The 24,709-nt window shown below is 33.5% G+C and overlaps 2 protein-coding genes across 2 annotated transcripts in view; one reads left to right on the top strand and one right to left on the bottom strand.

Annotated features, from left to right (window-relative positions):
- The window catches only part of LOC142340479 (cilia- and flagella-associated protein 337-like), a 67,784-nt gene extending 54,007 nt beyond the window's left edge, over window positions 1–13,777 (bottom strand). The window contains exons 1-4 of the mRNA XM_075391058.1: window positions 13,638–13,777; window positions 8,668–8,954; window positions 8,012–8,103; window positions 341–502 (exon numbers count right to left, since the gene is read on the bottom strand). Of these exons, the coding sequence (XP_075247173.1) occupies window positions 341–502; window positions 8,012–8,103; window positions 8,668–8,954; window positions 13,638–13,769 (673 nt within the window). The 5' untranslated portion in view covers window positions 13,770–13,777. The remainder of the gene's footprint in view (window positions 1–340; window positions 503–8,011; window positions 8,104–8,667; window positions 8,955–13,637) is intronic.
- The window catches only part of LOC142340489 (uncharacterized), a 114,628-nt gene that overhangs the window by 4,705 nt on the left and 85,214 nt on the right, over window positions 1–24,709 (top strand). The gene's annotated exons all lie outside the window — the stretch shown is intronic.

Genomic DNA, 24,709 nt, shown 5'->3' with positions numbered 1-24,709 from the left:
GACCCCAGTTCCTCAGCATACAAACTTCATGTCATTCATGGTCATGTATGGTTCTTAACCTTGAAAGGTTAACCTCATGAGAAATTTGAAAAATATTTTTAAGGTGCTTTAGACATTAGGGCTCCTGTCATGGGGACTAAGCAATTGATAATTGTTGTAATAGATTGACGTCCTAACCTGTAGTGGCCATTATTGGTCATGTGATATGTATTGTTTGTCATTGTAGTAATACAAGGGTCTTAATCATATTCAAAGTATTTCCCAATTGTGGGAATAGTTTCGCCTTGTGTCAGGAATGGCTAAACGAATACTAAATGTTGTAATAGATTCTGGTAGTAACCTGTCGTGGATACAGCCATTTTTCCACAGTCTTGTAAAACAACAGCATCCATGACCCACACCTTGTGAACCATCTTCTTGTTGTTATTGTCTTGTTGTTCTGTGTCTACTCTGTACACTCTACCCAGAGACAGCTCGTGTTGGTCCCAAATTCCAAACTCACCTACACCCAAAGTCCAAATCCGATTGTTGTTCTTTTGCATGATCTTGCGCAAGAGTCATTCAAAGGACGGTAATTTATCCACATTTTTTGGAAACCGGTTATCTTGCTAGAGTCTTACAACATAACCGTCCCTTTGTCACTTTAAAAAGTCTTTTACTGTCTTTGAATTGGTACTATTTTATGGGGAAACAGCCATGATGGGGGTCTTCGGGGGTTTTCTGGGAAACAAAGCATTATTCAGACCATAGTAAGTTTTAACCCGCGGACTTAGCTTGCAACGTCATTTCAACAATTGTTATTAAGCTCTCACAAGTGGCTTCTCGCACAAACTCATCAACCTTTATTAATTTTTTTGTTGCATGATCTGCGAATATAGTTTTCTCTTGTTTCTATAGTCATGGGCTAAAAATTTTAAGAAGCTTTTCATGACACCGTCAAAAACCTATAGTCACTCAACTTTTTTTTATAACTTGTATGAAATAGTTTTCCAGGTACATAAAACAAGACAATTAACAACAAATAAAAACATTTTCACAAAAAACTAGAAATTCAAATAATAATCGATGACGTATATTGTTAATTAACAAAATTTCGTAAGATGTACGATTTACTTTTACAATTATTTTTATTGACTTAAGAAATATTTTTAGAGACTAGCAACAGGCATCAAGAGGGTGCTTTCTACATTTTTCAATGATGACCTCTGAAAATTTTCGTTCTAACTTTTATAAACTTTTTCTTTTGACCTGATTTTATGATTCTTTAATTAGACTTTGCAAGACATAGAAAGAAACCTGGACTCACAATAGAGCTGCCTGTTCATCACTTGATGCCTTATATACAGAACTTGAAAGCTTTTCAAGCATTTACAATTATACCGCATAAGTATATTTTACAGTTTGGGACTTTTTTGAGGCTATTTCGAATGAAAAATCTGGTCTTATCCTCTCACTTTCCGTCAACACCTTTAACCTTGAAGAAGCTATGGCTTAACTGAGAACAAATTTAATGCTTAATTGTGCAACTCATTTTGACGGATAGCGTAAACTTTACCACAAACCAAATATATCAAAAGAAAGCTAAAAGGCACAAAGTGTTGAGCAGGCAACTCTATTGATAGGCCAGGTTCCTTTCTATGTCTAGCGGAGTCCAATTAGAAGGATCATAAAATTGGGTGAATATATGTTACAAAAATTTTGTTTTGAACTAAATATTGTTCCATATTCTAACTGTTCTGATTTTCTCAAGAACTGTGATAAGGATAGATGTAAAACTCCTATTTTTCTTCATAATCGGCAACAAACAATACCAGTGTTTTTTATGCCATCATTTACTAGATACTATTAGATACAATAAAAGAAAACAAGAGTGAAAAAAATAAACGCGTCGGAACAAGTCTCGAAACTTTATCGCTAACTTTTACGTTATCTCAAAAACAAGCTCAATGGATAATACAGACTGATATATCCAACTTGGAGCTATTTTGAGCTAACTCTCTTCCCTTTTACTCCTATGCACACACGCATACAACACTAATCTTAGGACACAGGCCATAAAAAATGCTGACAACTTTGAGTAAGTTTACATGACTAAAATGAATTCTTTGGCGCGTAAGGCTTATTGAATCAATGCAGTCCCAAATTCAGCATACAATTCAACGGCCCAAATTAGATTAATTTAATTTAATTGTTGAATTTCTCAAAAAAATTATAATTACTTCAGATACTCTTTATGAATAACGGAGTTTTTTGATTTCCAATATCATTAGGCAATTGAAGCCGAATTGCGTGTGATCTTTATCAGTAGTTTTTGATTTGATGATAGTCTCGTCTTGAAAGCAATGTATGTTTGATAGACCTGTGAGGGTAGCAACTATTGCCTTTTGAAACTCTACGAACATGTCTATTAAACCACAGAATCCGGCGATGAATCTTCAGTAGCACATTAAACGTGCATTCAATAGCTGGCCTTCAATAGCACATTAAACGTGCATTTTTATGAACAAAAACTTGAACGTTTACAGCCAACTCAACACTAGCATATCTAAATCTAATAACGTGTTTGCATAATCATTTCTGAATTAAAACATTAGTTTTACTACTATGTACCCAGCTGGTGTGTAGGAACTGGGAACGGCCATTGTCTTATAATTAACAGTTCATTTGCGGATTTTTGTTTCTCTTACTATTTTTTCAATCGTATTCTTTACAAGTTTGTATTTATCCTTGTTACAATTAACTTTTGACTCGACTCACAGCTGGATGGAAATGGAGGGTGAATCAAGTCAACTGAAGAAGCAGGGGATCATTTGCAGAATTCGGTCACAGGTTTGATCGCAAAAAACAAAGAACAGGAAAGTAAAATAAATAATCTTGAAAAAATGCAATTTGATATTAATGAGCGCCTCAGAGCACAAGAAAGATACACGAGCAAAGACTGCCTAATTATCTGCAATCCGCCTTTCGATCCAAGAGATAGCAAAAATGTACTGAAAAATACCTTGAGGATTTTTGCGATTTTCTGAAAACAAATCTCACTGAGAACAGAATAAAAGCATGTCATATTTTACCGGGAACTGCTAATGGAGATCAATATGACTCGGTTATTTGCAAGTTTGTCTATTTCGACGAGAAAGACAGAGTGTTTGGGGCAAGACGAAAGTTAAAAACTGCAAAAAACAGCCTGAATAAAAAACCTATTTTCTTGAATGAACGACTACCAAAGTTTGAAGCTGAACTTAGGGCTGAGGCAAATAGAAAGGGCTTCATTATTTCGACAAAAAATTGTCCGTATCTGTATTGGTGAAGCGAAACAACAATGATCCTGGCTATCACAACATCAATCAAATTAGCAATCTTGAAAATGTCAAAAACCCGATCAAACGAGAAAACCAAAAAAGGGAATACTGCCTTTCACCGGACTTCAAAAAAATCTTTAAGTGCTGACTGAACAAAAAGAAAGACGTTTAGTGAACAAACTAAAAAATATTTTTGTTTTGTGGTAATGTTATTCTGATCTTATTGGAAACTTTGGGAAGCAGTTCCTATTTTGAGGCCCCGTAAAAGAAAAGTATTCAAATAGATACGTCAAAATTTCTAGATTTTTCTTCTTTTCTCAATTGATTTAGATTAGTTCTGATTTATTGTAAAACAAAAAATGTGACTGCGATTACACGTCACATATAAAAATATAAATATAATTGTAAAAATGTTTAAAAGTGAAATATAGTAACTGACTGCGATTACGCGTCACTACGACCAAAAACCAATGAAAAAAGAAATTGTTCGTCTATTTAAAATCGAAGATGTCGTTTCTTTTTATTTCTCTCAATGTGAAAACAGGATCACCCAAGATAAACCAAGTATATCAACTGATTGCTGCGATTACGCGCTTGAAGTTTTTAAACTTGTAAACTTTCTCCAAATACATGATCTCAGCAGGAAAAAATATATTTTCATCGTTTTCTTGTTTTTTTTCTCCTATTAGGTTATATGTTTTTAAATATTTTAACAAAATAAATACATATTTTGTCTGCGATTTAGTTTCTTTTTTCGAAAAAACAATTTTTTTACTCTGGTAACCAGAATTCTTTTAACTCTAAAGACATATCCGCTAACACTTTAAGCTTTGCTGCTACAATCAATTGAAGACAATGGTCGTCCCGTTTTTCTTCCACTTGTACATATCATTTTAGTACAACAAAATGCAAAAGTTCTTCATTCTTCAAAATATAAGATCTATATACAAAAAGTTAGATAAGATTCAAATTCTAGTAAACATTGCAAGAAGCCTTGTTGTCTTTTGATCTGCATTATGCAGAAAATGCGAACTGCACTAGAGAAACAAAGACTAGTAATTCTTGTATTGATGCCGTGTATTCCAATGTAAATATTGATCTGGAAGTGTCACAAACTACGCTAACAGATCATTAAACGCTCTTTTTTGGATTCTCGGGACACAAATTGAACCATTCAGAAAAATAAAATGATGATGATCGTATGATTAAAATGTTGACAAAACTTAATGACCCAAACGTAATTGTTAATCATCAGTTTTATATGCAACATGAATTACAGAAGCTTGAACTAACACTTGATCAATTAAGTTCTGAAGAAGCCATGAAAAATTTTCAGTTTCTCTTGAATAAATGTGTTGAAAATTTTGTCCCTACAAAAATTTGTAAAGGTGCAAAAAATAAAAAAATTGTGGATTGACAACGAAATAAAACATTTAGCTACCAAGAAACCACAACAATACCAAAATTTTATGAGAACAAAAGACAAAAACGATCAACTCAAATTGATTGCACTACGTAACAAGCTGCAAAAACTGATCAGAAGAAAAAAGGAAATGTATTATCAGCGGTTAATGAATGCAGATGGTCAGAAAAACTCTAAATCTTTTTTTGACTGCATTAGCAGATTAAAGGGCAAAGATCAACCGATTAAAAGGCATCGCAAGATAGGCTCAATAAAGAGACAGCTGATAAATTCATAGACTATTTCTCTACAAATGGTAAAACCTTAGCATCAAATTTTGAGTCTAAAAGTGAGAATATTTCTAAAAGCAGTAGTATTAGTGTACAATCAATGCGACTAACCAGGGCCGGTTCGCTGGAAGTACGGGAAATAATAAATAAAATGCGAACCAAATATAGCACAGATTGCTTTGAATTGAACAATTTTTTTGAAGAAACTCGAATGGGTAATTGTGCCAATACTAACAAAATAAATCAACAAATGTATCGATGAACGAAGTTTTCCACCTTGCCTGAAAGAAGCTATCATTGTAGCAGTTCATAAAAGTGGTGATGTCCAGGAACCATCAAACTTCAGACCAATTTCTCTACTTCCAACTGTTGCAAAAGTCTTTGAAACATTTCTGTACAACAAAATATCTAATTTTTTGGAAGTTTTTGATCTCCTGAATGCAAATCAATATGGTTTCCGACGACAAAGAGGAACAATTGATGCATCAGCGCATTTTGTTGAAAACGCTAGGGACACTTTAGAAAACCAGCCAAAGTGCTCGATAGGTTTGTTTCTAGATTTGAAAAAGGCATTTGACACGGTTGATCATAACTTACTACTTAGAAAAATTGCTAACATAGGTTTGAGAGGCCCAATGCTTGAAATTATGAAAGTTCTTTTTCAAAGTGATATTGACAACATCGGCCTCTACTTAAGCGATAACAAACTGACGCTCAATGTTGAAAAAACGATTAATCTAAACTTAGGTTTTAAAACTATGATGAATGTTCTAAGACTGAACAAAGCAACCCCTAAAAAGAGCAACCAAGTAAAGTATCTAGGCGTTTTACTGGACAACAAATTAGATTTCAAAAAACACATAAATAGCGTGGCTGCAAAATTGACCAAATTTACGGGAATGTTCTACAAACTGAGGTTTATATTGAGTATTGAACAATTAGTTTTAGTATATAAGTCTTTTAATCAACCGGTTATACAATATGGAGTGCTTATTTACGGAACTGCAAACAAGTCAAGCCTGAAGTTTATCGAAGTGAAAATTAAACAAATTACGCAAATTGTTTTCAGGAAACAAAGTCATCAATAAACAGCGAATGAACGGGAAAAATATGGAATCTTCCTGGTGAAAGAGCTGCATATTTATGAGCTTTTAAAATTTTTAACCAAAATAATTAAGCGGGAACATAAAAATGAAGTTTTTGAAAGGTTTATTGAGGATTCAGAGCTTGTGAGGCTAGATGAGAAAAGAACAACATGTAAGAAACTAAAACCTAGCAATCAATTTACTGGTATCAACCCAAAGAGAATTGGAATACGAATAAGGAAATTGCTAAATTGTATACTTAATTTCGACTCAAAATATGTTCACTTTATAAAGATTTGCTACAAATCTGGAATTAATACACACCACCATACTTTTCTTGAAAATTTTATACAAGGAAATGATATCATAGAACTTTTTTATTAGTTTTTTTTTAGCAATTGTCTAAAACAATAATTTTTTTTTATTTTTATCCTTTTGCAAAAACTCAACTGTTTCCTCACGTGTACTTGCTGTCACTCAATCTATTTAAACCTTGAAAACAAACCAATATCAACACCCTACCCCCACCCCTATTTGCTAACAAACTGCTTCCCAAAGGCATCACACGACTAAGCTTTTTTGCCTTTTGATGGCCTTTTGAGTATGTATATGTAAAACTCATTGAACAATGTTGTTTGTTTAAACATACTTGAGAACAATTTATTATTATTATTATTATTATTATTATTATTATTATTATTATTATTATTATTATTATTCTATATATCCCGGTTATCTCTCCACTAATAGCAATGAAATCAAAATGTTTTGTTGTGTCCTGATGTATCGGGAGTCGACATCGAACTTATTTTACATTAACTGTTGAGAACGACACTTTCAATCAACCGGGAGACCGTAATCGTTTGCGAGATTGTATCTTTGGTACCTTCCATGATAGGATTCTGATACTTGTTTTTAATCCTTGGTTTGTTCAGCACTTTTGAATCAAGAAGCGAGCTTATATGACTTATCAAGTTTGACTATGATTACTATAGGATAAATGTAGTATTGTTCACTACCATTGTTTAATTTTTGTTCTATATGTCCTTCCTGAATTACAGTTGAAGTGTCCAATAATTGACAGTTGTCACTGTTTAAAAAGTCATGTACAATTTTTTTTACCCCTAACTGTAAAAGTTAACTGAAATTAACCCGATGTTTCTAATAAACGTTGACTTGAACTTTGTTTTCCAATTTTCTGTTTCTGTCGACTTTTTGTGGATAAAATTGGATTTTGAACTTGTATGTGATGGGTTTAATAGTGGTGGAACAGTTGACCGCTATTTCCTTTTAACTTCAACTCAATCTCGAAGAAATGGGTAGCCCAAAATTTCTATATTAATTTAATTACATAATTATATTTGAAAACGAGTGATCCTTTTAGTGATAAAGAAGTTAATTTCCATTTTTTGCTAAGTTTAAGCTGAGTTGGTAGAACTTTATGTAGGAACAGAAAAGACTAAAACAATGATCATGTTGATTTTTGCAAACAGTGCCCATCAACGAATGAAGGTGGAATAACAACCAGAAAATGAGGTCAATATTTTCTTCCATCTTTTTGGTTTTGGGTTTCCATCGTACAATTCATAGTCAGCCTAACAACTACAGATTTGAAGGTTTGGTTTCATTTCACAGTGGTTATAGCATTTGTTCTCCGATCTTCATCTAGAAAGTGATTTCAGTTTAAAAATTAAGGTATAATGGTTGATTAAGGATGTTAATTGCTTACATTTAAGCTATTTCTGTATGAAAAATAAGTACTCATGGATTCCTTCACTTTGCTCGGGTTTTTCACCTTGAATAATGGATTGATATGCCATTCTTTTTGTTGCTTAGCGTTGCTTAGTCTTTTCAACACTTTTGCATAGTTTTGCGTGTTGAATCAAAATAATTTGAATTTTTCTAGTATGTCTAAAACTATTTTGATTAGAGTACCTTCCTTAGAGAATGAGATGTATCGACTTGGGTTCCTGATCAGAACCACTTTCACTGTTGGTTCCTGGTGGTTGTGACGACACAGGCGGATTCTAAACATTAACAAAAACCTACACCACATAATTCTCCTCAACTAAGCTAACTCCTGTGTGAATGAATACACATGTAACATTTTTAATTGCCTTGCTTCTATTGGTTGAAAAATCAGTCAACCTCCACACAAATTATATACTCGGATTTAAAAAAGACAACAAAATCCATGGTAAATGCAAGAAACTCAAGATAGGGTTTTTATAACAATGGAGACTTTTTACCAATCTGCATCGGTGAACACCAAAGACGGTAGATTCATTTTCAGTAATTCTGCATATCTGTATAGAAGTTTTTATTGGGTTTTGTTTAGCACATTCCTATTCTATGCCTTAGGTTGTTTCTACAATAAACCATAGCTTAAAGTTAAAATGCAATCAAACGTTCGAGAAACACGCGGCAAAAAAATCATGAGTATGGACATTTGCATGTCAACGTTTAATCAGCGTTACTCAATTTGAAACTTATCCGCAAATATGCTCTTTGAAAACAGGCATTTTACAATGTAATTTTGCAATTGTGACGTTTGCTTTTGTTATCGAGTGTATACAAATAATGAAGGAGACCTTGGCTTGCTCTGAAATGGACTCTTGAGCTGTGCTTCCATACTGTCTCTCTCCCAGTACTTCTGCAACATGTACATTACGAAGTCCATCAACACCACGTATCCCGTGTTCTTACTATCCACTTTGTGGAATAGCTCCTCGAACTCCTGGTCAAAGTCCGAAGTGTCGATTCCCATAGCCCTCTTCGCACAAGACTGAAACTCCTCAACTAGCATCATGCCTGGCTGTTGAATTAGGTCTCCCTCTTGGTAGGTCAAAGGGTCAATCTCAGTTGTCGGAACATGTTCCTAATAATAAGTTACTTGCAATTTTTGGCGAGTGTCCGTGTATCGGAATGGTGAGACACTGTTTTTAAGAAACACCCTCAAAACAACGTATTGAATGCCTTAGTTTTTTGGAACAATTCAACAATTCAATCCTTTAAATTTACAATACTGAGCGCACATGTTATGCTTTTTCAGTGTTAACAATTAAATGTCCATTAATAATTTTTAAACTTTGTTTCAAATTATATTCAAAATATATAGAACGGGTCTGAGTGGGTGGCAATGCTGTTAAAATTGGCCTTCATCGGATTTGCAACTCCTGCGATTGCTTGCATCCCCTACATTCGATGCGACATTCGAGTATCTGACTGGTCTTAATTAGTTCAATATGGTTATTCCTTATAGCCTTTTTTGAAATCTTTTCGTTAGTTAGGGCTGCATCTCTCTAACCGAGCATGTCAGACAGCAAAAAATCCACTCGAAGCCATGCAACCATAATACCGCATGATTCATTATTTATTATCATTACATCGTGTACGTTGCTCCAGTTACCTTGGATTTTCTTTTTGTTGATGAGAAATGGCACAGAAAATTTAAAGTGAAAAATAAAGTTTTGATTTTTGTGTTTTTGTAAAATTTGACGTATATGCTTGGTTAATGTTGATATGATAAAAATTAGGGTAATTAATTGTCTTCTGTTATTCAATGGGCGCTCTATTAGAACTGTTTCTGTAGTTTGTTGAATTGTTAATTTTTACTGGAAAAAGAAATTTTCCGAAGTACAATGACAGATGTACAGCGATTTGCAAAAAAACTTTTTGTGGAAATTTTTTGAAATGCGCTTTCTATTGGAGTTAAAATCCTGTCAATTCTTTTGCTTCAAAATCAATTGACTTAGAATGGTTTTGGTTTGACACAAGTTTAAATCTGTCTCACACTATACTTATTCTTTGTATTTTTTCTACCGTTCTTACAATTTAATGAAATAAATTTTCTGCTATGATAGATCTGTTTTATTTTTAAACCGTTTTTTAAAGCAACAGATCTTTAAACGAGCAACGCATAAATCATAAACAAGGATACAAAAACAAAAATTTTTTAAAAGTACAAAGCGATTGCTTATGCTGATAACGTAAGCTCCTGGTCAGTATGCAAAATTTAATTTAAATCAAGCCTGTGATTCTAGCGAGGGTGCAGCGACATATGATCAGACGCAACTGTTGAGCTAACAAAAAGGGCTGGCGCGAGACTGGGCACAGCACAAAATGTTCCAAAGAAGTCTCAAGTTTTTCAGGAACTGCTTTGCTTCTGACACAAAAAGTTCTTTTGACTGTCAAATTTTCGCAACTTCAAATTGAAGCATTTTTCCGTTGCAAACTTGAGCACAAGTTTTTATTTTGAAAAAATGAAAAGTTCATAAACGTCGTGTTGATATAGATCTGACAATGAAAAATCAATTGAGATGTCATTTATATTGCATTACGAAACAGTGAAACAGTTCAAAAAGAGCAACACTTGAAAAACAAAGTAAGTGTCGGATATATGTCAAGTTTTGTCTATTCGAAAAAAATACCTTCAATGTTAATTTTAATTCATGCATTATCTACTTGCACAATTTTGAAATTTGTTTTTTTTTCAAACCAAACCCAAAAAAAAAGATTTTTTCTCTTCTCATTATCTGGTAATAAATTGACGTTTTGTATATCAATTAATTCAAGTTGTGTTGTGTGGTCATTTCAAGTTTTACTAAATTGAAGTTAAAATGGAGAAGGGCCGTTTAAAATCAACCGTAGATCAGAGGAATGAGCAGGGTTGAAAAACGTAATCTTTTCTTCGTTTTGTTAGAAAGCTATCATATGATGTTGATACAAAGGTCCGAAATAGGAATAATTTAAATGGAAGTTAATAGGAACCGTTAACTACCTAACGGACATTTGTTTCGAAAGTATTTTGCAGTAATTATTAGGTATATCTAAGTCAAATAAATATAACCGTCTTTATTATTTGAGTTGAAGACAAGTTCCAGAAGAATCTTTGTTTAACCAGATATAAACTTCGACAGCTCATTATAATGAGACCAATTGTACAGCACAAAAGTCAGAGTCAGTATAAGTCTCAAAAACCAATTGACAAAACGGTTCTCTCTTCAAGTTGTTGATTTTCTTTTGTTATGTTTTTGGATCACCCTTAGAGAACTACATCGGTAATAATAATGCCTAAAGAAACCATGAAATAACTGGGATGCAGGGTTACTAGGTATAGTGTGAATTTTCCAATCAATCTACAAGAGAATTATGACTATCTGATGTATCAAAAATAGTCATTTTTCAGGAAAACCATTTCAAATGAAAGCGAAAATACACTATTGAGGCCTTCACACTTCTAGTTAATTGACAAAAAAAGGCAATCAAATTACAGATAGATGAGACTCTAACTAACAAATTGAAATTTTGAAGCGTTTTTTCCGCAGCAATCAACCAGTACGAATTCTTCTGTTAAAACATTGAATAATTCAGAAACGTCATGCTGACATACGTCAAATATTAGTTTCGAAATGTATGTCAAATATTTTTTTTGACAGAAATATACGTCCAAGTTAATTTCAATTCATGTATTTCATTTTTGCACAATCATAAATTTTGTTCCTATCAAATTGATAACAAGTAGATTTTCTCTGTTTTCAATGTTTACGTTACAAATCTGAGAAAAAGAATGACGTTTTTTTTATGTTATTCTGACTGAAAAACTGAAGTTCTCTATAACAGTTAGCTCCAGTCGTTAGGTTCTGTTGTATGGTGATTTCAAGTTTGAACCAATTCTTGTTGAATTATGGAAAGCTTATTTAAACTCAACTATTCATCAGTAAGAAAGAAGGAACAATGTTGAAAAACATAACTTTTTCTTCCTTTTTCTCCAATTTTGCTTCTGATGCGGTTGCAAAGGTTTCTTAATCTGTTTTATTCAACTCAAAGTCAACGGTAACCGTTATTCACGTAAAACACGTTGTATTAGAAAAAATGTTACAGTTATTAAGAAATAGTGTCCAATTCAGAAAACTTTAACGTTTCGAATGTTTGAATGAAAAACAGTTTGTTTCAGAAACTTTGTGTAACCGGATATGAGAGCATATGGGCTATTGATCAATACAAATTCGAATAGATAGAAAAACGTCAAAGTAAAGATTAGTCTTTAAACTAAAAGTAATTTGAAAAAAATCCACCGAATTGTTATGTTTCACTTGTTGTTTTTTACTGACCCTTAAAAAATTATATTGATAACTACAATGACAAATTAATCACTGTAAAAACTGGGAAGCAGGGTAAATTGCGAAATTTCGCAGATTTTTACAGGAGACCTAAGACTATTTGCTTTGTAATTTGAGTTAATTAATTTTTTAATGAAAGCCAAAATATACTCTTGACTGCTTCACTTTGTCATTTAGTTTAAAAAACGGTCAACCTTAAACCAATTGATAATCTTTATTAGAAAGTCTGTTTAAGCTTCAGGAATAATCAAAAGTAAACAAACAAGAAACATTTTTTTTAACTTTTTATCAAAAAAGCTTGATTTTCTATTATTCTGGTCGCGGCAATAAATATTTTGGTCAAATCTTTGAATCTTCAATTAAATCAATTTCTAAATGAATTAAGGAATGTGAGTTTAATCTGCCGTAGAATTTGAGAAAAATTAATAACATTATTTCAGAATTTTTAAAAATCTGTGTCTCAAATCGAGAAATCTTGATGTTCAAATACAGCATCTTTTGAATCCAATAGTCTACAAAATGGAATCCAAGACTACTGAGAAAAATTGTTTTCTATTGTTTCTTTTTGTTTTTTTTGTACAGCAAGAATATCAGTTGTTCAATTGAAATCAGCTGTGGCTGAAAAAGCCAAAATGCAAATATAAGGTATTATTTTTTTGGCTCCAGAATTATTTGAAAAATTGATTTATAAAGGTAGAAAATTATTCATTTTTTCAAACAAATTTGTATAATTCAATACAGTTTTCTTGATATAATAATTTTAGCAACATAGTTTTAACAATTTTATCAGAGCTAAATTAAAGAAATAGATATTTCCCATTCTTTCCTTTTCAACTTCTGGTTTTCCTCTCATATTTTCAAACAGCTCCCCTTTTCAACCAGCGCTAAAGTTTGTAGTTTTTGGTTTGAAGAATTCAGAGGTTGCCTCTAAATGCTGCAAAACAATATTTCTCTCTTGTCGTTTCACTACGATGCGTAAACGAAAAGTGAATTTTTGCCTGAAGAAAAAAGGCCGGCCTCGCGTCCTTTTTCCCTAGTTTTGAAAAAATGTTGCAACAGTTAGCTAACTTTCTCTGATACTTATAACTCAGTTCTCTGATACATATAACATTTTGATACTTATAATTCAGTTCATTTGGGTATATATTCTGCAGTTGATACAACAGCGGGTTTCAGAATGAAAATGTTGCATTCGAATAGAGGAATTATTATTCACAATTCCAGCAAATGTATTTTCCGAATCTCCTGTTTGATCTGTTTTTTCTCTCTTTTTTGATTCTGGATTCTGGTCATATTTTGCTGTTAATTTATATTTTGACAGATTCCCCAAAGTATAAATTATGTACGGTTGCGTATGAACATGCATTCAAGGCAAAACCAAGGAATTTCGCAATGCTATAAAAAAAGTTTTGTATTAAAAATTTACAAATTGGTCTCACCTGAAACAATCTGACTAGATCCATAACATGACTCAGTTTCATAGTGTCCTCTATCTTCTTGCCAGATACTCCCACAGTGTCCAGATCTGTGATTATACTCTTCGCAGACAGCACAGAGCTGGTCTTACTCATTCCACTGCCCCTTCTGTGTCCCCCTCCCCCAGTTGCCCCTGCCCCGTGCACTTTGCCCCCTCCCGTTGTTGCGTTCATCGCAGGGAATATGTGTGGGAACTCAGTTGTCAAGTAGTCTAAGATCTCCTTCCTACGCTCCTGAAATACAGTGATGTTGATTGGATGGATGAAAAATTAGAAAAGCAATGGTAGATATACATTACGCTTAGTCAAATGTTGGGGTCTTTCCCATTATAGCCCCCCCCCCCATTAAATTAAAGCCCCCCCCCAATGAAATTAAAGCCCCCTCCCCCCACCATTATGGTATAATTACCATGTTTGGGGGGGGGGGGGGCTCTAGGTTATCTTACCACTAAGATGGGGGGGGGGGGCTATAATGGGAAAGACCCAAAAGTTGTCTAAATGTACTTCCAAATTATCACTGTTTTTGCTGCTTCTTATTTCATAAAGTTGTTTCTTATTTTACATCTGAGAGGAAAGTGAGATTAATTTGCTTCATTTTTTCTGTCACGAAAATTAGAATCATCATCTTCACTTGGAACAATTGATGATATTAAAACTCAGCTACTGATCATTTGAACGGAGTTCAGTACCCCAAAAACAAGACCAAGCGTGCGACTGTTATTTTCGCAAATTGATTGTTGATTGTTGCGCCGGGAATATATGCATTCTAAACGTGCAAAGTAAGCAACAGTGATGTTTACCTAATTTCAATTTGAGGAAATTTTATGCAATGTTATATTGACACAAATGATGCTTAGCTAAAATAGTGTGCTTGGGTTTATTAGTTATTAAATCACTATTTATCAGATTAAGGAACATAAAATGTAAAAATCTTCTAGCAATTAGTCTTATGCATAGGCACAATTTCCAAGGATTAATAGACTGTCAACAATTGCGCTCTCAGCCTTAAGCCTGGCCTCCCGAAAACTTTTAATCTGCAAGGAGCGCACCCAGTCAATAGCCTTGCCATAAGGGCAATAATTTGATCCAAGTGATCCAAAAGCTTGCCAACTGAAATAGTAAAACTCCTATTTCTCTTTTTTTTCTCTGCGTTCAAATTTTAGCAGTTCATTAAGCATTGATGAGTTTAAAAAACAAAATAGTGCTTCAGAAAATAATTGAGGAAAACGTTTGACTTTTTTGCATTTCTTATTTCCGCTTTTCCAAACACAATTGTTGAGCAACTATACTGCATATTGGTTGACTAGCAAAACGTTTATGAAGCCATAAACAAGTTCATTGTTTAAAATTATTTAAAACACGTTTTACGACATTAAAGTTCGAAAAATGACAACTTGTTTTGTTTTTATCTGTCTTTGCACCAAAGTGTAGTATTACTAGAGCCGTTACAAATGAACGGATATTTAATCCCGCATTTGAGCGAACGTATTTAGGAGTTAATTAACCATTCTTTCACTGCGAGCTACACAAATTAACGCCTTTAACGCCCGTTAAGACTACCAGTACACAAGTATTTAAGCAACTTAATTCGACTTAATTAAAATAGCACAACGTTAGGCCTGGATCTCCTCGCTTATATCCAGGATAGAAAATGTGCGTTGTTGAGCGTAGGCGGCCTGTATCACCGCAGTTTCTTTTGATTTAAATTACTTCTGCTTTTGACAGTTGCAATGCAGATCTTTTCCCCCCAAGTTCAATAAAGATGAAGCAGAATACTTCAGAGGAAAAGACAATAGATTTTCATAAAAAGCTCCCAAGAAATCCATAATTGCTGCGGTTTTAGAAGGGAGGAATGGTAGAAAACAGGCGCCTACGTGATCATAAATTGACGCTCTCTGATTTTAGATTTTCATTATTTTTTGGAGTTTCATTAATTTCTCCGTGAGATAAAAAACATTCTTGCCTTCTCGGCCAATTGGAAAATTAAGAAGCACCTCAATATGAACTTGAGTTTGTGATTCGCACCCTATACGCCTAAACTGAGCTGAGAGGGTTTTATAAGTTCCCTCAGCGAACGTGACAGGAATAAAAATAGTGAGAAACAAGAGAGACAAGATTCAGCAGCAGACAACTGCTTTACTTTTTCCTAAACAAAATCTAAATATTATAAACAGAAAAACATTAAATTTTCAAAGATAATTTCAATTTTTCTAGCTTACAATTTCTACAAGACAGAGATTGAAAGAAGTATAAGCGAGAAATTTATAGAATTATCAACGCTACCACAACATCACCAACAAACAGCTCTACCAGAATAATACCTACTCTGTGTAAGCTTGTTTATTTAAACAATCTTTTTAATCAATTTAATTTTTCAGCCCCCCATTTGAATTTCATTTGCGACTTATTAGCGCGAACAGGTCTTGGGTATACATCTTTACTTTCCATCTAATTATTCCTTTTATCAGATAGATCGGCATACAAACAGGGATCCTGAAAAGTGTGTGATCCCTAATAGCCCTTCCTGTTTGATAAAAAAATAGCTTCTGTTCTCCGTCCAGATCAGATTTTAGATTTCAAAAGGAACTCTAGACTAAGAAAATTAGGACAAGCAATGAAAACTAAACAAAAGGGACTTTCCGATAGCTGTGGCATCAGGTTATATATATATATATATATATATATATATATATATATATATATATATATGTGTCTTTTTTAAAAAACTACACATTTTTCTCAATTTACCAAAAAAAAATATTAATTATCTGCACAATTTTGATCTGTGTAAAATGGTTGTCACAATGTAAACAGCATATAAGTTTCACTCTTTGGGGTGCAAAAAGATAGCGAACAGCTCTCAAAACTTTCAGAGATTTTTTTGCAGCAAAAACTATTAAAGAGGTAAAAAAAAGTTTGCAATTTATTGAATTTTGTCTGCTACTGCTTAAAAAAAAAACCGTTAGCAGACTTCTCGCTTGGCGTATTGTCGAAATTTCTCTTGTGACTAAGGGTTGTTTTAATTTCCGCTACGCAATCGTGATTCATTTCTAATTTGAATTTCTTGAAATCAATCACGCTAGTCTCCGCAATTAAAAACGAATATCGTACAAATTTTCATAAAGATCAATTACCATTAACGCAAATCAGCAATTTGGATAGAATTTTTTTATATGTTTTCATCTGAAGCCAAAAAAACCTTAGTGGAGACAATTTAAAAAAAACCCGCTTAGGTTTGAAACATTCTGACAAAAAGCCAGTGTTACAAAATTCCAAAAAAATAAACGTCAAAGAATTGGGATTAAGTAAAAAAACAAACTAATTAAATTATTCAAAATAATATTATATGATCTCTTGAAAACTGCTTACATCTAGACGTTCATCTTGATTGGGAGCCCGCTTTTTATAGTCATTTAAACGCAGTCCAGTGAATTGTATGACTAAATTTATTCATTTAATTAACCATACGTTTATGTTAAAACAATTCCAGAAACAAATTTTGAAGATCAAATATAAAAAAGAACTAAGCCATTAAATTTGGCAAAACAAAACTCGAATAAAAATACCAAAAAATTTCTGAAGCTGAGACGCGTGCAAATTTGGAAAAAGAAATCGACAACTGCCTTACCTTTACGTGTGACAAAAAATGTCAAAAAAGAGGTATCGTAAGGATACCACTTTTTGAGCAAGATATCATAATTTATTCGACAAAAACAGTAAATGTTAAATTCTTTCTTGTAACTGTTAAAAAAATTTTATTGATCGTGAATATAAGGTACCATAGTGTTATACAAATTTTTGAGGCGAAAGATAATTACAATGATTTGCAGGAAAATGTTGTTATGTAGGATCTGCAAGGAAAAAAAGGTCTCTGAAAAAAAAACGGTTATCCTTAAAGTTAGAAAACAATTATAGCAATTGTTTAACCTGAAGGTCGAACACACACACGCACACACAAACAAACAACATTACAAACATTCACGCACGCGTACAAGCAAACAAACAAACCCACCACACACAGCACGTACCCACCACACACCTACAACACCACGCCCATGCAACACACACACACAAGAACGCACAGCCACACATACATACACAAGCAAACATACACATACATGCACACACACACTAACACATACGCTTAAAAACACACCCAGACACCCAGACAAAACACACACGCTCGCGCTCATACGCATACTCGCACACTCGCAAACGCAAACACACGCACCACAGAAACACGAACGCACACATAAAAACATGCATAGGCACGGACGCGCGCATACACACACACATAAAAACACAAGCAAACACACACACACACACACACACACACACACACACATGTGCACCCACAAACATACAAACGCACATACACACCCGAGCGTAAAAACACATAAACACACACACGCGCGGACACAACTGCACACACACGCACTCATTCACACACACACACACACACACACACACACACACATGTGCACCCACAAACATACAAACGCACATACACACCCGAGCGTAAAAACACATAAACACACACACGCGCGGACACAACTGCACACACACGCACTCATTCACACACACACACACACACACACACTTCAGTTTCCTGGTTTTCCTATCAGCAACTACCACAGTCATTTCTCGTGCGCTTTAGAGACTTCAAAACAGGCCTTCTTGACCTAATAGGGCTCTCCCAGAAGGATATCTATTATGTCTTGATGTAAATATAATTAAGATATTTTGATACTTTTTGATCTCGGGGAAACAATTTATTATTAGTATTTACCCATACACCAACACACACACACACACACACACACACACACACACACACACACACACACACACACACACACACACACACAACACACACACACACACACACACACACACACACACACACACACACTTACTCGTTCTCTTAAACTAAATCTTTGTCTTGCTATTAAATAATTTTCGAAGTTATGTCTTCTAATGGTCTCACCTGTTTGGTTGATAAAACACTGTTGATACCACTGATTCAAGATAAACATTTAAGAGACGAAGTGACTTCTGATTTCCTTTTGTGTTCTTCCAAAATACTGTTTACTTTTATATGGAAACAATGGAATTTAATCAGATTAAATTACGACACATGTTCACGCACGCATGTACTAAAGCAGAATTGCGTTTGCCATGTCGTTACCTAAAGACAGAATTGAAAATCCATCAAACTCTAGTTAGAGAAGCGAAAAAATATGCAATAAACATCTGTGAATAGGTTTTAATTTTTTTTGCATTGTTTTGTTATAGACAAGCTTATCCTTTTTCGCATCTAATGTCGTGAGAGAAAAAGAAAGGTTTTCTTTATTCTAACTGAACTCATTCAATAGTTAGCAGAAAAAGCAATCGTTAATAATTAGTGTCAGTGTAATCATCAAGTCTATCTAAAAACATCTTTCTCCAGCTTCATGTCTTTTTTCTCCAGCCGCACTCTTATTCAACTATTGGTGTCATAAACATTTCTACTATTCATTGCTATGTTTTCGGTTCCGGGTCTCTATTAACTGAGATCGAAAAATTGCAGTAGGAAATCTGAAATAGGGTGTATTTCATCCGAAAATTTAATTTAATTTAAATTAACATCTAGAGATTACTTCCAAAAACTAGTAGCAGCAGTTTCAAAATCACTCAGTACATGACCAAATTTCATATCTGGTACATCGCATTATTATGAAGCTTCTCTTTCATGTTCAACAATTACTCGTTTTTGCAATCGTGAAACAACAAAAACAATAACAAAAACAAAAAACAACAAAAGCAATACATAATATACCTTGCAATTGAGGAGCACCGACATGCCAAGAATTTTGTTTTCGATAAAATATGAATTATCCTATATTTTTTAAAAATAAAAAGTGATTTGTAATATTTGGATTAACAAGTAAATGTTCAACCTTTGATTATATTCCTGAAAATTACATGTTTGAATTGAAAGAAGTTTAAGAAAAACATGATAAAATAAAACAACTGCCGCCAAAATAAACTAAACGCTATTGCAATGTCCTGCTGGGTTTTGAGTGCTAAGAATTCAAACAAGTAGGATCGATAACGTGCGTTATCTCTTAAGGCTTCAAAAACAATTTAAAAGCAGAAAGGTAGAACTTCTCTATCATGGAAATGTATGATTATTTATACAAATACATAGATTCAAACGATTCTTACAACTGGCACGATTTCCCATTTTTCCTGTTTTTGTGAAATTGCATCATTGATCTATGCAAATGTGGCGTATACATTCTAAGTACCCATAGCCCTAATCAATATTGAAAAATTTCATTTTGGTTATGATGATTTTAGAACCCTATTTTCATTGCTGCGAGTCATATGCTTTGTTGACTATTAAAACTGGTTGTTACGCCTTTGAAGACATTTCTTTTCAAAAACCCTCAGTGAAAATTAATTTTTGGCATATTTTTTGTTATTTACTTTGTCTCAGTGGTTTCATATTAAGTTCTTTGTTGTTGTCTAAAATCCCATATGAGAAAGAAGAGAGGAAAACAAGCGTTTCAGAATAAATCCGTATGATATTTTTTCTTCGACAAAATTTTGTGTTCAATGCATGAGGAATCTAGAAAGTTTCTTTTGAAATGCCGTCTTTTTTGAAAACCCGTCTTTGCTGTTGTTGTTTCTGATCTGCGAGTGCTCTCACGTCATTCAACTTTATGGTTGAAAGTTCCTGTTCAACGTAAGGTATTAAGTGATTCCTCTTGTTCGACGTCTCCATATACGTCTCCATAGGGTTTTGCGTAAATATTTGTTAGTTTGGCTTAGATATTTTTTGAATGAGAGCCTACTATATGTTACAACATTTTTTATTATTTACGAACCAAATATTACTTTTTTGAAGAGAGTACGGATTATAAATGGTTTTTTGTATTTTCATTCCATATATAATGATAATTTGAACAAGTTACTGTTTACAATAATCGAAATAAAATTCGTGCAAATCTCGACATTCAATTATGGTGTTCAAAGACAATACACAAAGTTTTCGCTTTCCTTACTGACTTTTAATTTATCGAGAGATGCGGCAATGTTTATGTTTATTTCGTGTACAAGCGAAAATTTTGATTTGATTCAATAGCGCCTGAAGTTTTTGAAAATCTTATCTGAAATCATTGTAGCCTTGTGTTCCAAAACAATCCTGATCTTGTCTGGTTCTCGCGTATCTTCTAAAAAGTATCATTAGTTATCTCAAACTCGAACCAACTTGAACTTTATTCTCAAATAAAACAAGATAATTCCTTTGCTACAGTTGAGATTAACTAACACAAATGACAAAAGAATTTTGTATGTTAAGTTTCAAGCTGGGAATTTTTATTATTGTAACAGAGCAAAACCTAGAGTACCGCCATATCTCAAATATTGAACATTAGGAGGTATGAAAAAAATTTTAATTCGAAACTATAAAATTGTCATCACATTGTTCAAGTTTTGTTTTTAAAAGAAGACTCTTTCTAAGCTTGACATATGATTCTTTTGCCACGTTTGAAAAACGATGGAATCAAATGCCTATTGTTAAACGGATAAACACGCCAAAACTCCACTACATTTAACCAAATAGGATACGGCAATTCTACAATGAAAAACCAACAACATTGAAGCCCGTTTAAAAAACGCAACAATTTTTTCGTAAGTTTTATATCAAACAGAATCTACGATACAGACAAAAATTTGAGGCTCAGCATTTTGGCGAAAAGTTATGTTTTTCAAAAGCGTTTGAAGACCGAGCATTTTAAGACGGCATTTTAAAACAAAAAATTAAGAAAGTTTTCATGTTTTCTCTGGTGACTATGATTTGTCGTTACAAATTTCATATCCACCAATTAATTTTATTTTCAATAAAATAAAACAGAACGAAGGAGCGAAACGGTTTATTTCTCAATTTTGTTTCGCTGGCAAACATTTCACCCTATTTCACCCGGTGTCGACACCAATGGGAACGCACATTTTGTGCGAATAAGCTCATTTTTCCCTATATTTTTTTTAATTTTTGGAGAACTCGTGATCACTAACATGTGACATATATAACTCCCTTGGAGCATGTTGTGTGGTGTTGTTGGAATGAGTGCTGTTGAGAGATCCAGCTGCGGGAACTGTCAAGAAATTTCCCCCTCCTCCACCACCTCCCCCTCCATGACGACTGCTCGCTCCTGATTTGCGTCTGCCACTTCGGGACAGCAGCTCTAGGGATTCATCTCCCTCACTTATAGATCCGAGTGAAGCGTGGCTTCTCGTGTCCATAATGGTAAAAAGAATTACTCACTCGCAAATTTAACTCCGGGTGTTATGAGTAGCTCCGTCTCGGTTTTATAATTTTGGATCCAATAAATTGAAAACTGATGTTCCTTTACCGGATTTTGATCGTTACTTTAAAATTTACTCCATACTGTCCCGTTTACCGTTTACCAAAAAATAAAAGTTGGAGCATGTTCCCTAATGTGAAAACACATTATTTTTTGTTCCCTTCAAATCGTTTCCAGTTTTTATCGATGGTCACAAAAAACGTGAACGCACCGTTTTAGAAACCAATCATAATAAAGACTTTCCACGCTATTGCCAATTTTTGATTCACTCAAAGGTTTATAAACTGTAATCAATTTATAGCTAATTCAGGTTGTTCAAACAGTGACGCAGAAGTTTTTAAGAAAATTAACACAAACTTTGTGCGAAAATTTTGAACGTGAAACGAGGCTCAATTATAAAATTTTAAAATTAAAACATTTTTGCTTCCTGCATTAAATTTAAACTTTGCTACTCCATAAAATTGTACAGTAGTTTGAAATCTGTTTGCCTTTCCCTCCACTTAAAAAAATTCTCAAGTAAGATCACAATTTTTTTGTCTCAAATCACAATTTTCTAGCCTATTTGCTGCAAATCAATCGTTTTTTTTTCACATAATAAAATTTACCCGAATCATTACTAGATAAATAATTAATTTTCACCAAGAAATACGCCCGATTTAACCAAATTGCGCGCAAAAAAATTGCGTACTTTTGAGAAAGTTTTTGTGTGTGAAAAGATGAAAAAGTGGTAACGGGAGTCCTAGATTTGATCAACCAGTTCAGTTTCCAACCAAGGAAGTCTTCGATCTTGCGATCTTGAGAACCTCGATCTTGTCAAAATGATAAAGCGTAACAAGAAATTGAAAAAAAAACTTTGGAAAACAATATGGTAAAAATGCAACAAGCGGCAAACGGTTGATGTTCAAAAACGTAGATCGTACATTCAATTAGTTTGAATCGTTGTTCTGCGTTGAGGCATAAAAACGTGTAAAATTCATTTTAACCAATTTTAGTAATCACATACAAGCATTGCAGTAAGCTCAATCAAATGAACGATTTTCTTCAAAAAGCAAGTATAACATATACATACACCATGTGCTGTAGTATAATTTTCATTGAATGTAATTGGAGTTAGAGTGAGACGGGGATTATCGCAGTTTTCTTTCTTTGATGAAAGCCACTGCTCCTAATCCGGAACCTTGACTATAAAAACATAATTATAAAGCCAAACTATCGAATCCAGGCAACAAACGTTTTTGAGAAACAAGCCTTTTCTGTAGAAACGAAATCTTAATTTTTTAAAGATGATCTTAAGTTGCGTTGAAAACCTGAATAAAAATTACATGAACCGTTGGAGCAGCTAATTGAGCTCGCCTGGGGTCATTAAGCTGAAACCCTATCTGTTCAAGAAAATCTCCGACAAACGCTCAACCAAGAAAATCAAAAGTGTCAGCCAAAACAACTCAAGAAAGCCCCTTAAATTTTGGTTTGTTTTAGTATTTCAGAAAACAGTGTACAGAATATAGAGACGTTCAAAATAATTATTTTTAGCATTATTCGTATAATCTTCGAAAGGCAACTGAAGCAATATAATCATCCTGTGTTTCTTTAGTTCAAGTAAGGAAACAAAATGTGAACAAAAACAACTCCATTTTTCGTGAAATGGAATGAGCAGTAGCTCATGATGAAGACAAAATTTATACTTCTTGAAGGAAGTTTGTTAATTAAAATTTAACCTCTCAAGAAATTCGAAGCACAATTTCAACAATAAGATTCTTTGTGAAATGGGGTACTTTGTCCTTCCATAGAGCTTCAAATTTCAATAGTTGGACTACCCGATCTGCTTTCTCCTGGTACATTTCCATTATTAATTACAAAGTTATTCCCAAGAAAATACATGTGGATATTATGAGGAAATCGAAGAAAGAATCGTTTTTAACATAACTTTAAAGACGTTTTAGCAGTTTAATCTTTATTCTGTTTTTAATTTCTTCAGATAGCACTAAGAGCTTCTTCTTCTGCGTAACCGTTCAGAGATCAAACTTTCAGTCGGATTAAAAATCCTTTTTTTCTTTTCCAATCAAGTAGCGTTTTTGATACATAATGGCACAATTTATTTTAAAAAATAAAATCTACTTTTGGACCCTGAGGACTAAAAAGACTAAGAAATAGTAATGAAATTGTTTTGAAAAAATGACAAAAATATTTAATGCGACAAGATTTTTTTAATCATTTAATGCGCTAAGCCGTCTTTTCTCTTCTCAAGCAGAGGTCAGACCCAAAAAAGCCTGAAACATTTTTGAGTAGAATCCTAAGAATTTAATTCAACCTGAAAACCCTTGAACTGACCTGCAGAAAAAGTTGCCCATACATGTAAAGACAAAAAAGTTTCAAAATTGAAGTAAAATTTTCTGTAGATAAATGGCTTTTTGAACTGTAGATATCTTAAAAAGCAAAATTTTCTGTACAACACACAAAGAGCAAAAAACAGAATGACCGCTAACAGAAATCTGGCTTGACAGAGGCAGGCAGAGACAGAAAGAAGAAAAAGTGTGATAAAATGGGGAAAATGGCAAAATGTCATGAATTTCTCTGAATGGTGCTGGTGCCTTCGAAAACAACACTGTGTTGCTAACATCAATGAAAGCCACTGCAAAATTAAAAAGTGGCCAGTTGTAATTAAAAATTAAAAAAAGAATCAATGAT

This window comes from Convolutriloba macropyga, chromosome 1 (genome assembly GCF_964194025.1).
Source record: "Convolutriloba macropyga chromosome 1, txConMacr16.3, whole genome shotgun sequence".
Classification (NCBI taxonomy): Eukaryota; Metazoa; Xenacoelomorpha; order Acoela; family Convolutidae; genus Convolutriloba; species Convolutriloba macropyga.
This window is presented reverse-complemented; position numbering and strand designations above follow the sequence as displayed.